Source organism: Myotis lucifugus, unplaced genomic scaffold (genome assembly GCF_000147115.1).
Source record: "Myotis lucifugus unplaced genomic scaffold, Myoluc2.0 scaffold_625, whole genome shotgun sequence".
Lineage (NCBI taxonomy): Eukaryota > Metazoa > Chordata > Mammalia > Chiroptera > Vespertilionidae > Myotis > Myotis lucifugus.
Genome location: NW_005871673.1, coordinates 174,163 through 191,571, shown reverse-complemented (window position 1 = coordinate 191,571; position 17,409 = coordinate 174,163). Strand labels below are relative to the sequence as shown.

The following is a 17,409-nucleotide window of genomic DNA, read 5'->3' as shown; positions in this document are numbered from 1 at the left end:
CTCTGGCCAGAAAGTAGATGCCATCTCTCCCCTCCCTGCTCCCCCCAACACCCTCCCAACGTCCTCAAAGCTTCTCCACAGCTGTGGCGGGTTTTGAGACTCTAATTTCAGAGGAAAAAAATAAAAAATGCTTGTCTCCATTTTCACCTTAAAATCACTTCACAAACACATCAAAACCAAACTGTGTCACACCCATGTTGGCAACAGATGGTAGAGGTTATTAATTAGTTTTGCTTATCTATCCATGGCTCACTATACCCCAAATGATGAAATGCAACATCTACTATCCATCTAGCACATACAATCATTCAAACATGTCATAAGGAGGTATTAGATTCTAATCAGGGGCCTAGCTATCGTAACACAGACTTAAAAACTGATAAAATATCGAGTATCAGCAGGTGTCGGGAAGGGACAGTGGAGTTCCCCAGATGTGAATGAAGAAGCCCTGTTGCTCCAAATACGTGGCCAGTCCCACCTACTGCTCTTTGCCTCAAAGCTTGCCAGGCTTCTGGCATTTCCTGCTCTTTCCCACTATATTTCGAAGGACATAAAGGCAATACGTTAGCCTCCTTTTCAACTTAATCTTCTACCAAAGTTGTGAATGCAACTATATCATCAATTACACTTGTACCAAGACAATAATTCTTCACCATCCTGGGATTAGACTACTTGCCAATTGAGCAATAAACAGCAATGGACATAACAGTGTGACTTTCTGCCTATTGAATTGGATGTTTAACCAATCAAACAAAACATGTGAGCTTAGAATATACTGTGGGTTTTACATAATCAAAAATGATATGTTCAAATTGTCCTTGTGGTTCAGTGATCAGAGTTTTGGTCCAAGGACCAGAGGGTATGCGGTTTAAGTCCTGGTCAAGGGCATGGATCTGGGTTGCAAGTTCGATCCCTGTCCCAGTCGGGGGTCCACAGGACACAAGCAATTGATGTGTCTCTCTCACATCGATGCTTCTCTCTCTCTCTCTCTCTCCTCTCTCTCTCTCTCTCTCTCTCTCTCTCTCTCTCTCTCTCCTCCTTCTTCTTCTTAAATCATGAATAAAAATTGAATGCGAACAATGTGCTGAAATTCTTGGACTTTGTGGTGTTTTCTATTGTGAATTTACACAAAAATCAGTGCTTTCCTACAGACAGGAATGTACGCTGTGTCCATAGACCCCTAAGGACTGCACTCAGGTGAGAGAACGTCACAGGGACATGCAGGCAGAGCTATTCCCCTGTGAATCTCCTGGTTGAGGAAGAACCTCACCGATTCTCAAGAAGTGTTTAAAGATTAGAGTTTCATATCACTCTTGGATCCAGTTTTCAACTTATATAAGGAAAGTGGCACAAGTACATATCATGGAAGTAACTCAAGAAATGATTGTGAAATCCTTCATGCAAATTTACAGAATTGCAAAAGTCTTTGAACTTTGATATCTACCGAGTGACTCCAGTCAACCAGCTTCCTGGTAATTTCACTTAAATTCAGAGCCACACTTGGTAACTGCAGCAGATTTAAACCCCAAACAGCAGCGCTGGACTCTCTGTGCTAACACACCCGGGGAGCCCGCCATGCTGTTACTAGTCAAGGTCATCCTCACCCTGTGGGTCTCCTGGGCTCGTGGACAAGGTGAGTTGAAACTGACAGGAATATTTGGCTCCTTCTTAAGTAGGACTTTGCCCATTTTCATTTGTTTTTACTTTTTAAAAAATGCTCACCAGAGGATTTTTTTTCCATTGAGGTTTAGAGAAAGAGTGAATATGAGGGAGAAGGGGAAGAGAGAGAGAGACACACACATACATTGATGTGAGAGACACATGGACTGGGTGCCTCTCACACAAGCCTTAACCAGGGCCTCAGTTGGAAACTGCCACGAAGATATGTGCCCTTGACCGCAGTTAAACCCACCGGCTATGGGTATTAGAAGGTAATTTACCAAACCTTTGGTCTCTGCATTCATTAGGGACAATCTCTCACAATAAGTCATTGGCAGGAATGATGGAAAGTACTGAGACCAGCTAAATAAAAGCCACCTTTAATCCCAATTCATCCGTCCCCTGTGCAAACTGGATGTTTCTACTGATTCACAACAGGGAGTGCCAATGGGGGATTATTATTCTTATCCCAAATCTTAATGGTGGCTTCTAACAGTAGGAACAATGTGGCCTCACACTTTGTACAGTCTCAGCTGTCACTCTTTTGGATAGAGGCACCTGCCCTGGCAATGTTTTAACAGCACCGTTTACTTTCATGGAGATGATGAGAGTAGGGAATTACAATTTGTCAAGGGATGTATGCCCATTGCTTGAAAGCACCCACCAGAAGTTCTTCTATTCCTAACTAATCTAACAAAATTCTCCCAATAGTGTTTGGTTTGTCTCTTAGGGAAACGTGTGTTTTTATATGTGTATCAGAGCTTTTGACTTCACCCATTGGTGTTAAGAGTAGATAAGAGTAAAAACTAATATATGTAGACTGGACTGCAATGGGAATCTGAAAACATGGTAGATATAGCAGATTAAAGTGAGAGAAAAACATGTATTGAAATATATATTTATTGATTTCAGAGAGGAAAGGAGAGGGAGAGTTAGAAACATCAATGATGAGAGAGAATCAGTGATAGGCTCCCTCCTTCACCCCCCCTTCCCCCACTGGGGATCAAGCTGCCAACCTGGATATGTGTCCTCAGCAGCAAACAAACCCTGACCTCCTGGTTCAGAGGTCATGCTCATCCCCGGAGCCACACCGGCCAGGAAAAATAAACATATTTAAGGCTCATTTTAGGTTCGTGTCAATTAACATCCAACACTGCAGACAAATTTTACCTAACACTGTGTCTAGGTGATGTGACCCTCCAAGAATTGCAAACAGTCATTTTGTTGCTGACAGGAGCAAATATGACCTGGGACACACAATCACATACTCCTGTACAAGTGGATGGAGAAGGCCTCTTCTAGTCTCTCTACTAAGTGATTGGTGTTTAAGACCTGTTCCCAGGTGACTGATTAATCTGAATGTTCCCAGTGCTGGGTGTGCCCTGGGATCTTGGAATTTGTTGTTTCCTGGCAGGTCTTTCCTCTGGTAGTTGTGCTCTGCCCATTCTCAGGGGGTTCCGCCCTCCACTCCAGGGGGATGTAGTCACCAAAGAATCTAGGATCGCTGTGCAGGTTGGTAGAGCTCTCCCCCCCTGATTCCAGGGCTCTTTCCTCTCTGGGTCTTTCCCTTCCTGTGCTGTGATCTGGGAAGTTCCCACCTCCCAACAAAGCCCTGGTGAGAATGGAGGTCCCATCGGTTGACCCTATGTCCCGGGAACCTTAGTTAGGCACTGGCTGTGTCCATATGCCTCACAAGGTCATGTTCATAGATTTGGCTCCGTTTCCTCATTGTGTCTGTGTGGCTGGCACTCTCTTCTTTGTTCTTTCTGTGTGTTTATCCATTTTAGTGCATATTTTCAAGGAAGCACCTTTAGACTCAGTACATTCTCTCTAGTGTTTGTTTTCTAGACGATTCCTGCTCAGATGTTTCTGTTTTCCAGTTGGTTTTCCTTTATCAGCACGAATGGGGTGTAACTGAAAATGGGAATTGCATATGTTTAACACGGACAGCTTGCTATTTTGATATAAGCACACGTGGTGACATGACCACCAGGTGGAGCTGCGTAGCGCATCCATCACCTCACATAGGTGCCATTGCTTCCCATGGGGTGAGAACACTTAAGCTCCACCCTCTTAGCAATATTGACACCCAATCAGGCACAGGAAAGGGCCTGTTGCTAGGAGAGCTCTGGGGGCTTCCAGATTCATGAGGCAAACCGATTTCTAATAATTGCTTACAAGGCATCCCGAGTGTTTGAATCTGCCTTAGTCCTCCCAAATTTTTTAATATCTAGATTTAATATTTTTGGAAACTCATAATCTATTTTCTCCGACACAATGCTTTGGATGACTAGGAATTTTCCTGGTTTTCATTAGCAAATGGCCCTTATTTCTTACATTGTAATGTGTGTGAGTCCTTAGGAAACTGTTTCCTGACCATATGCTTACCGTTTCCTTACACTCTCCTCCTTTTAGAAACATGTTTAAAGTCAAAGGTAAAAATTGAGAATGGATTTATTGCTGAGCCTGAATCTTTTTTTTTTAAATATATTTTATCGATTTTTTACAGAGAGGAAGGGAGAGAGATAGAGAGTTAGAAACATCGATGAGAGAGAAACATCGATCAGCTGCCTCCTGCACATCTACTGGAGATGTGCCCGCAACCCAGGTACATGCCCTTGACCGGAATCAAACCTGGGACCTTTCAGTCCCCAGGCCGACGCTCTATCCACTGAGCCAAACCTTTTTCGGCTGAGCCTGAATCTTTATATCTCTTAAATCAGAAAGTAAAATATAAGTGCAAACAAGATTATGTAACAGAAGATGGTCACACATCCGGGTCTATTATGTGTCTCCAGAATGGATGGTCAGCTCAACCCAGATGCATTAGTAAGTCATTCATGACCGTGGTGTCTGTTATTTTAATGGCTGTTGAACAAACGTTTAACTGATTTCTTTTTTGTGGGGTGGTGGAAGCTGACGTAGTTCTATTTGTAAAAGCTACATAAGAAATTTGTGAGAAAATATATGTAATTTCTTTCTGTCTTTTACAATGAATTACTAGTAGGGTAGACATGAGCCCATCATTCAGTTCAAGGTTTATCCCCCGTAAACCACCCTGCGATTTGCAAACTGCCTACGGGCCTGTGTGGATTCCGCTGTAAGCTCATCGTTTTGAGCTGAGATCCTGCCCTGTTTACCTGTTTGCAGGTGATCAGACTTTCCTCTCAGAGTCTCAGTTCCCAGACATAAAAGTTAGGTCTGTAAGTGAAATGTGCGCTCACAGGACACAGGTTAGGGAATGTCACTTGTGTGATTTATGTGATCGGTGCTGCAGGGGAGCTCCTCTTCTGAGCATCACTTCCTCCAGGAAGCCGACAGGGATGTGCAGTGAGTGGAGACTGTGAGATGCTCCTAGACACAACCAGAGTCCGCGGCAGGGAGAGAGCTCCCTGCTTTATGACCTCGAAGTTTATGAACATTCCCTAGACAGTTCGCTCATTCTGTCTTATTCATCCCAAAGCCACGTGGTGATAATTTTCATTCACTTTAAGGGAAGGAGATATTTAAAATGTCCATCCCTATTGTTTTCATTGCTTTCCATTTCCATACGTACCATGGGAACCCGCCAGAGCAAAAATGATGTTGTATCCATATCAGACTCATTTTATCTTAAATTGTGATCAACTAGTCATTACAACACTCTTATTAGGAAAAGAAGAAATGTGCCTATTATTTTTATTATTATAATTGTAGTTTATTTTTTTTAACACTTTAAGCTAGCTCACTACATAGTATGCTATAAAATAAGAGGTAAATTATTTTAACTTTTACAAACACCACTCCAATATAGTGTTAGTGAAAATTGAGACCATTTTTTTTAACATTTTGCTTCCTTATACTAATTATAAATATAAAACTATCTTTACATTTGACCTCAAAAAGTATAAAAGAATATACAGTCATTAAAAATATCTGAAAAAGCTAAATCAGCATGTGAGCTGTATAAATTAGTATGTATTAAAGGAGCATTGTATAGAATGTTTAATTGTATAAAATGTTAAATTTACTCTCACTGGTGAAAAATAACTTTTTAGTTGAACCAATTCATTTTTTTCTGGCATATATGTCACAACTGCTAATAACTTTGACATCTACACTCACAAAATGCTATTCTGCTTTGCCAAAAGAAAAGGTACAATGCCTTTATTACGGCCTATTTTATTGCTAACATGGAATAAATGTATAACGTTAATTGCATTGAGAAAAATGTTCTTAAAATAAAAGTTTTAGTGATTTAAGTGATGGTAAAACTGCTGTGTAGAAATACATGCTTTTCTTATGAGTACCGATTTTACGACAGTGATTTATCACTAGTATGCGTAGATTACTTGTATATGATGCATAATTTATTAGCACATGCTAAGTGATAACGCTTTTTTGTTCTTGGGATGGAACTTATGCAATCGAATGTCCATTCAATAATATTAGAAGTGAAATCTTCAATTCTATTATGCATTAGAATCTTGTGGTGTGCCAGTATTTGAGAATGCCAGAGCCAAAAGTGATGGCACATGGTTTAAGGTCAATGACAGGTTGGCCTATGAATGCCAGGATGGATATAAAAACCGAGATGGACACACCGTAGGCTCCATAGTCTGTGGTGAAAATGGTTGGTCTGATATACCCACCTGTCAGGGTAAGTACTGGTTTTCAGGATCATCGAAATAAACAGAATGTGTGTAAAGCATATCATTGTTTTGTTATCCTAAACACAACCATTTATATTATGTGAACTTAGATACTCGTGACCCTGGTGATATGTTTTACAAATTCCCCAGCAGTTTTCTCCCGAGTTGGTTCTTGCCACCTCCCAGCTGAGTGTTCATTCCTGCAGGCCCCGAGAGGACTTCCTTATTTCCTGATTGTGGAGAGTTCTGAGGACAGTTACAGGAATCTCCTGCATGTCTGCCAGCCCGCTGTCTGTTTTCCGGGGTTAGAAATAGAACCTCTATCTGTGGGCACGTGGGTGGATCCAACTCATGGGGACAGGATGTGTAAAGCTTTGAAACCAAACAATCTTGGGAACTATGAGGGTTCCACTGAGGAAGGGGGGGATTTTCCGGTGGAGATTGGCCAGAGTGGCAGCTGAGGAGATGCAGAGCAGAGGACAGATCTGGGATGCATGTTGGTAGAAAAGACAGTTACTTTACTGAGTGTTGGGTGTCAGACAGAGTAATCGTCCAGGGACTCACATGTTTATTTTCAATATTCTCTCAGAAGGAAGCATGTAAATGGAGGTGGCCTTTGGTAAGGTGGTACGGGCAGGAGAAAGAGCTCTTGGAGAGGAACATCTCCACTATTGACGTGGGCACATGAGGACCATCAAAATTGGATTCTAAGCTACAGAGTAGAACGTTGAGGTCTAGCCAGATCCACATGTGGATTCTCACCATGTAAATGATGATGTCTTATGGGGGAAGAATACAGAATGAGAAAAGAGGAGACCTCCAGACTGAGCCCTGAAGAATTCCAGCATGCAGATGTCCGACAGGAGAGGAGTGGGCAGCAAAGTAGAGAGAATGAAAGGACTCAGAGAACCAGGAGGAAAAAAATGTTGGAATGAATGTTGCCTTAGGTTTGGGGAGATAAAAGGATTAAAGGGACAGGAAGTCTGACAGTTGGATTCATAGTCTGGGTGGGTTTCAATTCCACTCCCCGATTTGCCAAGCATGTGTCTTTGGGCAACACCACGCTGATCAGCAACATTGTTCATTTGTCCATTTCTGTGAAATGTTTCCATGTTGACAAACATTCTCATATTTTTGAAAAATATTCTGGTGGTTAGACTACATTCTCCATGCCGGCTTCCACACGCACCTAGTATGGGCTCCCCACAGGCTCCTTGCATTATGGAAAAAAAAACAACAATTAAATAAGTCCAATAATGGATCAAATAGTAATAATATTTCTAATACATTTTTATATTTTCAAAGGAAGGAATACATCCAAGGACTTTGAAAATGGGAGGGATTGAGGGCTTGTTTCATAGAGGAAGGCATCTCTACACAGAAAGGTTGAAAACCATTTGGAACTGTGCAACAGGGAGAGCAAGGAACTTGATCTCTTAAAAAATGTTCAAGACCATGAAGCCTGGGGTCTGGATCAACAAATGGAGGAAAAGATAAGATGGCATTGGAAGTGTAGGCGTGAAAGAGTTGGGATTTTATTCAACCTAGGAGTTGATTTAAATTATTAACTCAGCAACTTGTAATGTTCCTCTACTAAAATATATGAGAAATGCCTCTTTGAGTGTCCTGATCCTCAAGTATATTAAATTAAAATACCAATTTTTATTTAAGCATGCAATTTAAAATTGTAGCATTAGGTGTTTTTTAATGTGACATAATAGTATTATTTCGATAATACCAAAAATGTAGCACTTAATTTTATAAATGTCATTGATAAAATCATATTTACTATAAGCTAGATGAAATTACAAATAAGTGTTCAGGACACATCTATTGCTATTCAGAGGGTCCCAACTGAATGTGAGGGATGTTTCAGACATAATAGATAATGCGCTTCCAGGGAGAGCATTGATTTGATGCCTCTCCTTATAGGCAACACTCAGCCACTTATTCTTGCATGACATACAATGTTTACTTGGCACTGGTTAATCATATGTTCTCATTAAATTATTTACCCTTTTTATAGAAAGAGAATGCATCGTTCCCGATATAGAGCAGAACTTAATTGTTCAACCCCAGAAAGAGAAATATGTCATTGGAGACGTGTTGAAATTCTCCTGCAGAAATAGATTCCTCACTCTCATCGGAGCAGACTCTATTCAGTGCTACCACTTTGGATGGTCCCCTAGCCCTCCGACATGTAAAGGTGATTAATACTCTGACACCTGCTCAATCAAGAATTAGAATGTTGGATATCAGCTGCCCTTTTCCTCTTAATTTTGTGTTGGCTCCAAGTGTGTCTATGACTCAGTGCATTAAGCCACGAATATGTGTTGGGTAGTAGATACCTCCCACTTCCTTATTTAAGGAAATAATCTTTCATTGTTGTTTGGACTATATACTGAAAACTCCAAAGATGCACATATTGTGTGATGCTGGAGTGACCTCTTTGGTCATAATTTTTGCATAACTTCCACCTGGTGTTGGACATTTCTATCAGCATGGGTCTCACCTCAGTTTCCCTGAGAATTTCTACACAATATTCAAGCCTCACAGAGTTAACTCAATGCCATATACAATATAACGAAGAGTTACAATTTGTTGATGAAATACTTGCCTCCAATGATTTTCCCCCCAAAAACAGTTTTGAGGAAATGTTTCTGTGGAATGTGAATAGTTACACAATGATATTTGGTCATTGATTTGCATATAGTTTTAGATCTTCTAGAGCAGAGATGGGGGACATTTTCTCTGCCAAGGGCCATTTGGATATTATGACATCATTCTCAGATCATACAAAATTATCAACTTAAAAGTTATCCTGCTGTAATTGGTCAAACATTGATATACTCACTCCTAATGCCTTGGCAGGGACAGACCAAATGATTTCCAAGGCCTTTTATGGCCCTCGGACCAGACGTTCCCCACCCCGATCTAGAATATTGAACGTTTCTTGGGCTTACATATATGTCCAATGTGCTAGTTCTGTATCATAACAGAGCTGGGAGACATGAATCTGGTGTAAACACCATTCTTTCTCCTTCCTCAAAAGAATGCTATAAGTTAGATAATAAGTAATAGATTAAAGAAAAAAATCTCTTCATTTTACTGGATTTTCAATTGTACAAGAGACACTTTAGCTTTAGTTATACAGTGTTTCTACCGTAGAGGAAGTACAGTCCTGTGACGAACCTCCTCGACTCCGCAATGGGAAAGTTGCCGACACACCTAAAGGGGAATATGAACACGGTGAGGTGGTGGAGTATGTGTGCAACCCCAGGTTCCTGATGAAGGGTGCGAGGAAAATTCAGTGCGTTGATGGAGAGTGGACACCCTTGCCCGTGTGTGTTGGTAATGTATCCAAACTTTCAGTAGTGTTTCTGTTCATATCAAGAACTCACTTACAGCCGAAACTGGTTTGGCTCAGTGGATAGAGCGTCAGCCTGCGGACTGAAGGGTCCCAGGTTCGATTCCAGTCAAGGGCATGTACCTGGGTTGTGGGCACATCCCCAGTAGGGGATGTGCAGGATAATACCAAAAATGTAGCATTTAATTTTATAAATGTCATTGATAAAATCATATTTACTATAAGCTAGATGAAATTACAAATAAGTGTTCAGGACACATCTATTGCTATTCAGAGGGTCCCATAAGAATGTGAGGGATGTTTCAGACATAATAGATAATGCGCTTCCAGGGAGAGCATTGATTTGATGCCTCTCCTTATAGGCAACACTCAGCCACTTATTCTTGCATGACATACAATGTTTACTTGGCACTGGTTAATCATATGTTCTCATTAAATTATTTACCCTTTTTATAGAAAGAGAATGCATCGTTCCCGATATAGAGCAGAACTTAGTTGCTCAGCCCCAGAAAGAGAAATATGTCATTGGAGACGTGTTGAAATTCTTCTGCAGAAATAGACTTAAACTTATTGGAGCAGACTCTCTTCAGTGCTACCACTTTGGATGGTCCCCTAGCCCTCCAACATGTAAAGGTGATTAATTCTCTGCCACTCGCTCAAACAAGAATTAGAATGTTTGACATCAGCTGCCCCTTTTCTCTTAATTTTTGTTGGCTCCTAGTGTGTCTATAACTCAGTGCATTAAGCCAGGAATGTGTGCTGGGTAGTAGATACCTCCCACTTTATTATTTAAGGAAGTAATCTTTAATTGCTTTTTGGACTATATACTAAAAATCTCCATAGATGGACATACTGTGTGATGTTGGAGTGACCTCTTTGGTAATAATTTTTGCATAACTTCCACCTGGTGTTGGACATTTCTATCAGCTTGGGTCTCACCTCAGTTTCCCTGAGAATTTCTAGACAATATTCAAGCCTCACAGAGTTAACTCAATGCCATATACAATATAACGAAGAGTTACAATTTGTTGATGAAATGCTTGCCTCCAATGATTTTTCCCCAAAAAGTTTTGATGAAATGTTTCTGTGGAATGTGAATAGTTATACAATGATATTTGGTCATTGATTTGCATATAGTTTTAGATCTTCTAGAGCAGGGGGGGGGCACCTTTTCTCTGCCAAGGGCCATTTGGATATTATGACATCATTCTCAGATCATACAAAATTATCAACTTAAAAATTATCCTACTGTAATTGGTCAAACATTGATATACTCACCCCTAATGCCTTGGCAGGGCCAGACCAAATGATTTCCAAGGCCTTTTTTTGTCCTCGGGCCAGACGTTCCCCACCCCTGATCTAGAATATCGAATGTTTCCTGGGCTTACATATATGTCCAATGTGCTAGTTCTGTATCATAACAGAATTGAGAGACATGAATCTGGTGTAAACACCATTTTTTATCCTTCCTCAAAAGAATGCTATAAGTTAGATAATAAGTAATAGATTAAAGAAAAAAATCACTTCATTTTACTGGATTTTCAGTTGTATAAGAGACACTTTAACCTTTAGTTATACAGTGTTTCTACCGTAGAGAAAGTACAGTCCTGTGACGAACCTCCTCGACTCCCCAACGGGACAGTGGCAGACACACCTAAAGGGGAATATGAACACGGTGAGGTGGTGGAGTATGTGTGCAACCCCAGGTTCCTGATGAAGGGTGCGAGGAAAATTCAGTGCGTTGATGGAGAGTGGACACCCTTGCCCGTGTGTGTTGGTAATGTATCCAAACTTTCAGTAGTGTTTCTGTTCATATCAAGAACTCACTTACAGCCGAAACTGGTTTTGCTCAGTGGATAGAGCGTCAGCCTGCGGACTGAAGGGTCCCAGGTTCGATTCCAGTCAAGGGCATGTACCTGGGTTGTGGGCACATCCCCTGTAGGGGTTGTGCAGGAGGCAGCTGATCGATGTTTCTCTCTCGTCGATGTTTCTAGCTCTCTATCCTCTCTCCCTTCCTCTCTGTAAAAATCAATAAAATATATTTTTTAAAAAAGAGACCTCACTTACATTTTAAAGTTGAATGTTTGTTTGTGGGATTTTCACAGAGGATGACAGTACATGTGGAGATGTACCTGAGCTGGACCATGGCGAGGTCGTGTCCCCAGCACGGCCCCCCTATCACCATGGAGAGTCAGTAGAGTTCACTTGCAGAGAAGACTTTACAATGATTGGTCAGAGCTCAGTTACATGTATTAGGGGAACGTGGACCCAACCACCTCAGTGCATTGGTTAGAAGACACTTCTATAATTGATACTTAATAACATTGGATTTTTTTTTATTGTGAAACTTCATGCAACCATATTTTTGAAATTTAGAGATATTCTTGAAAATGTCAGGTTGAAAATTATAATGAATCAAACATTCACTGATTATAGTTCCATAGGATCTACACAGGAAAAATAGAAACTAGCAATAGAATTTTATGGGTCTGTCCTTAATATTAACATTATTTAAACCTGTGAAGCTAAATTTTACTTAAAGACACATGATGGAAATTGTATCATTCAGTGTTTATTTTGTAACTTCCCATAAACCAGCTTTTCACTCTATCAGGATGTTTCTTTTCTCTGAATATTAACAAATTCTTTCAGAAAACCAGCATCTTTCGACATATCACAGCCATCACACCTCCTTTTGACCACAAATCTTCCTTTAGTTCTCATCTCAAAGAAGATGACTCATTTTGTGTCCCTCACCACTCTGGACCTGCCCTAACAATAAGACTATTTCTCAAGCCTCTTGTCTGTTTTAAGTTAATCCCCTTTATTTTAGTTTTTTTTTCAAGGTTGCATTACAAAATCATTACTTTTCTTTGGCCAATTACTTGACTCTTCTTTGTTCTGTTCATCCTCACTTGATTCTCACTATTAACAAATTATTAACAAATACTACCTAAGATCTACACTGATACCTTATCAAATTCAAAAAGGATTGCCAAAAACAAAAAAAAAAAGAAAAAAAGGATTGCCAAAAACAAAAAAAGAAAAAAAGGATTGCCACCTGCATTGCATTTTTGAAATATGTAGTTGTTTATGAAAACTTCCATAGTCCATATCTAAAATATACTGCAGCACACATAAATGTGTTTTTATGGCACTATAATAATGTTGGATTCTAGGATGATCTGGTGTATAAAATAGCTTCTCAAAGATTCTAAGAACATGTATACAAAATGTGTTATGACTTAAAAACCAAATTTCTTATTCTGGTTTTTGGTATTCGTGCCAAAGATATGGTGAAACATTCACAGTCTATACCCTACACCTTAGATCAACTTTTCTTGTTAGTATAGATTAAAGTTATTTTAAAATATATAATTAAACTAGGAAATTCATATATTCTATTTCCTCAGATAATTGTTTTCTTTTACCATTTGAAGACTATAGACTGAAAATAATGTAGAGATATGTGGCACCAAGAAAAATGGATGTGAAAATTTGCAGATTTCCAATGAGACCATATTTCGTCATGTATGACTCTTTCCTATGTAGATCATACAAAAGGTGAACCCCTATGTCCTTGCAATCTTCAGAGGGCAACATGGCTTTAGGATGACTATTCTCTCTGAAATTTCAATACTGGACATAGGACTATGTGTCCAAACATCGTAGCCCACCTCATGCAGCATGATCAGGAAGAACTTCCTAAGCAGGATTTATGGACCTAACATCCTATTTCATTAGATCCTGGACTCCATAGTTGTTGTGTTGGTTTGTTTTTTATTAGTTGCCTGGATTTTCATAATTATTGTCTTCAATGTAATATTTTCATTTTACAGCGACAGTTGAACTAAAGACATGTAAGTTAGCAAGGGCAATTGACTCTGAGGCAAACTTACCAGATGGGATTGACTTTGAGCATAATAAGAAAATCAGGTTCACTTGTGGGAGGAAGTCAGAGCAGAAACACTCAGTCTGCGTGAACGGAAAGTGGGAGCCCGAGGTGACCTGCACAGGTGAGCTCTTGTTTAGAACATTTCCAAACGGTGATTTTCCTTCCTGCCTTGTACATGGTGTCTCTTTGTGTCTTAACGTTTTGTTACTAAGTACATATTATGACAATAATTTTGAAAGTGGAAGGAAATTTAGAAAATAACCAAAACTCTGTTTCTGAATAGTAATTGTATCATGTGCAGTGGTCAGCTATCAACAAACCGCCCGGCAGTGCGGTGGCTTTAAAGTCACACTGGGCAGTGGGTGTGCGCATTACTATTGGGATCCCATTGCTACCAAGTTCTTACCTTACAGATGTGCCTATGCCTATAACGCGTGTATTTATCTAAGCATCTATGAGTGTGCACATCTATCTACAGATCAATCTATGTCTGCATCCATCTACCTCTAAAGGAATCTACCCATCTAGTCATCTGTCTTTGCTCATTTATCTCTCTGGCAAACACTGAGTCTCATTGCCACCACCAATTCCAATAACACAGGGTTCATCCCACTTTTCATATCACTATTGCTCTTCTTTAATTGAGGGCACCATGACCCACTCACCTCAATATATTTACCAATTTCAATGGGCCTAGAATATACAGAAAGCAATTTACATAAGCTAAGCTATCCAAGATTGATCCCAGAAGGAGTAAAGGAAAGAACCTACAAGGAAGGCCATGAGAATATAAACCCAATGAGGTATATTAGAGTGACAAACAAGACGGAAAGTATAACATATTTAAACGCAGATAAGAACGTTACAGTTTGATCTTTCCAGGTGCATATTATTGATCATTTTATTCACTGAATTGTTATTTTAATATTTGACTTATGATTTTTCATCAAGAATTCTGATTTTAATATTTTTAGAAGCACCACGATGTCCACCTCCACCTCAGATTCCCAATTCTCAACATATGACCCTTTCAGTGAATTATCAAGAAGGAGAAAAAATATCTATTCTCTGTCAAGAAAACTTTCTCATCCAGGAAGGAGAGGAAATCGTGTGCCAGGATGGACAATGGCAGTCAATCCCGCGCTGTGTCGGTCAGTAGTGGGTCACTTGCGTTACACTGTCTCTCAGATGAGGGTAACCCACAGCCCTGCTTTGTGTAAAGGAAGAAGAGGACCCCTTTCCCCTATCCATCCCACTTCATCTCCAAACAGTACACACCATCCAGGTGCCGAAATCCATCAGCATTATTTCCCTTCTAATGTGAAACAAATGCAAACAGAAACTTCCGGTGACAGAAATACCCAAGTTCTGTTTATGCGAATTTCACTCCTCAAGATGAGCAAGAGGAGACTGAAGAGGCATATGGGACACATGGACAGTAGCATCAATTTTATGGGCACATATATCTTTGCAAGTTTCAAATACTTTTAGTTATTAATAATTTAATTGGTTCCAATGACCTTACTTTAAAATCCCAAACAGTGTTGGATTTCATTTTTCAATTTAATCATTATCTTTGTGCTTCACCCTTTAATCTCTATTTTTCATATAGAAAAAACTCCATGTTCTCAACCACCTCATGTAGAACATGGAAGCATTATTTCATCCATATCTTCAGAAGACAAGAGAGGAACATTGGGACCCAAGCTATATGCACATGGCACCACATTAAGTTATATTTGTAAGGATGGTTTCAAATTATCCAAAGAAGATGGGATAACATGCCACCGGGGAACGTGTAGTGCTTCACCACAGTGTGTAGCTGAGGACAGCATGCACACTACAGTTCTGTTTGGTGCAGTTCAGTAAGATATTCCATCGTCATCATCAAAGCCATGAGAAATAACTCTTTAGATTTAGAAACATATAAAAGCATTATGTTTCACTTATATAGATTTTAATATTTTATCAAATGATTTTGCACAAATAAATCAAACCTATTTTTATTAATTTTATTGGTTCATTATGAAATCACTTGTAATTCGGGCATTTTTTCCTACAAAACCTGAAATGTGGTGAAATGAAACCTAATGCTTCATATAAATATACCTGTTCATATTTCCACATATTCATATGGGTTTCAATGAAGGCTTTGTCGCCAGGTTTTGTAAAGATTTATGTTCTCTTTCCATTGTCCCTTCTGATCTCTTACAATAGAGGATACTTTTCTTAAGATGATTCTCAATGTGTTTCTTTTTATTGCTCATAATTGGTTAGAGAACCATTGATACGCTCATTCTCAGATCTGTTCACAGTTTTCGCTTCAAGTTTTAGCTCAAGCTGACAGCTGGACACACCACCATGGTGGTTTGTCAAGCATTTGTGCGCCTTTTCTGTCATGTGATATTAGCACCTGTGTGATCATTTTCTTTCAAATGAAAGCACCAAATACGACAACCAGGACATGAAATGAAGTGCAGAGTTAGTGAAATACACACTCATTATTTCTTTCCTTTTTTTTAAGGACTTCCTTGTGGACGACCCCCTGTGGTTGCCAATGCTATTCTTCCTGACAGGATAAACAGTTATCCACATGGGGAAAGATATACATACACCTGTAAACCTGGATTTCGGATCCGTGGACCTGCGTCTGTAGAATGTTCAGGAGGAAATTGGTCCCATCCACCAGAATGCACAAGTATAGTGTATTTCATTTTCTTCTAAGGTTGATGAATATCTTTAGTTCAGAGTATTCATGGTACAACTATAGAACTGCATTACTTCTAGAAGGTATCTCTAGAAGTTCTGGATTCTACTAGAGAATAAATAGCAGAATTAATAGTAATATGAAGTTTGGCAACAGGAGCCAAATTATTTTGTTTGATGTCATCTGTGTTCACTGTCCATGTGCTTTGATGGGCATCCTCTGACTTCTCATCTCTTCCTGTATCACAGCTGGTCCCTGCTCACCCACCTCATCATTATTCAATTCACTGAGTGTTTATCGGTTATGTCCTCATAAATCCATAATGTTCTAAGGTGGTTGATGTAGCCAGGCCCACATGGCTCAGTGGTTGAGCATTTACCTATGAACTGGGAGACCACAGTTTGATTCCCGGTCAGGGCACATACCAGATTGCAGGATCGAATCTCCAGTAGGGGGCATGGTAGAGGCAGCCCATTAATGATCCTCTCTCATCATTGATGTTTCTCTCAATCCCTCTCCCTTCCTCTCTGAAATCAACAAAAACATAGTTATTTTAAGATGTTTGATGTAATTATGGGAAAAGATTTGGACAGAAGCAAAAAATATAAAATGCACATAGTGTCTGTGCCCGTATGGACAGATAAGAATTTGATTATAAGAAGTTTGGTCTCGGTCATGCCCGGTGTGCCCATCTCCTCAGGCTTTCAACACCACCATCCCCACATTGCACTTTTGATAAATGTACAATTATTCAAATAACTAAATCAAGATGGCTACCATTTTCAAGTTATAAGAAATACATTGTACAGTAGGCATTGGTTTGGTGTGTATCTATTATTCTAAAGTATAATTATTGGCGGACATGTACTTTTAAAGATTTACTGAAAAGTCTATGTTGTTGCTTTTTTAGAATCAATTTGTTCTAGCCCACCCAGCTATGGCAATGCCATCCTCATAGGCCGGAAGAAGAACTCATACAAGTCAGGAGAACAAGTGGCTTATAGATGTCCAGAACATTACCAAATGGAAGGATCCAATTTTGTGCAGTGTAGGGACGGTATTTGGATAGGAACCCCCACATGCAAAGGTATTTTGGTGAATGGCTTCTGGCTTCATTAAAAATTAGGCATATGATTCTGGGTTAGGCCAG

At 39.7% G+C, this 17,409-nt stretch overlaps 1 protein-coding gene and 1 long non-coding RNA gene across 2 annotated transcripts; both read left to right on the top strand.

Moving 5' to 3' along the window:
* The first annotated feature begins 1,575 nt into the window (after positions 1-1,575).
* Positions 1,576-8,514, top strand: LOC111823698 (complement factor H-like). Its single transcript, XM_023746070.1, has 5 exons — positions 1,576-1,633; positions 3,074-3,171; positions 4,356-4,488; positions 6,122-6,298; positions 8,317-8,514. Exons 1-5 carry the CDS (start codon positions 1,576-1,578, stop codon positions 8,502-8,504), a joined length of 654 nt encoding a protein of 217 aa, XP_023601838.1. The 3' UTR covers positions 8,505-8,514.
* A 5,018-nt stretch (positions 8,515-13,532) lies between these two features.
* Positions 13,533-14,703, top strand: LOC111823699. Its single transcript, XR_002826770.1, has 2 exons — positions 13,533-13,673; positions 14,527-14,703. It is a non-coding gene; the product is annotated as an uncharacterized LOC111823699 (long non-coding RNA).
* The last annotated feature ends 2,706 nt before the right edge of the window (positions 14,704-17,409 follow it).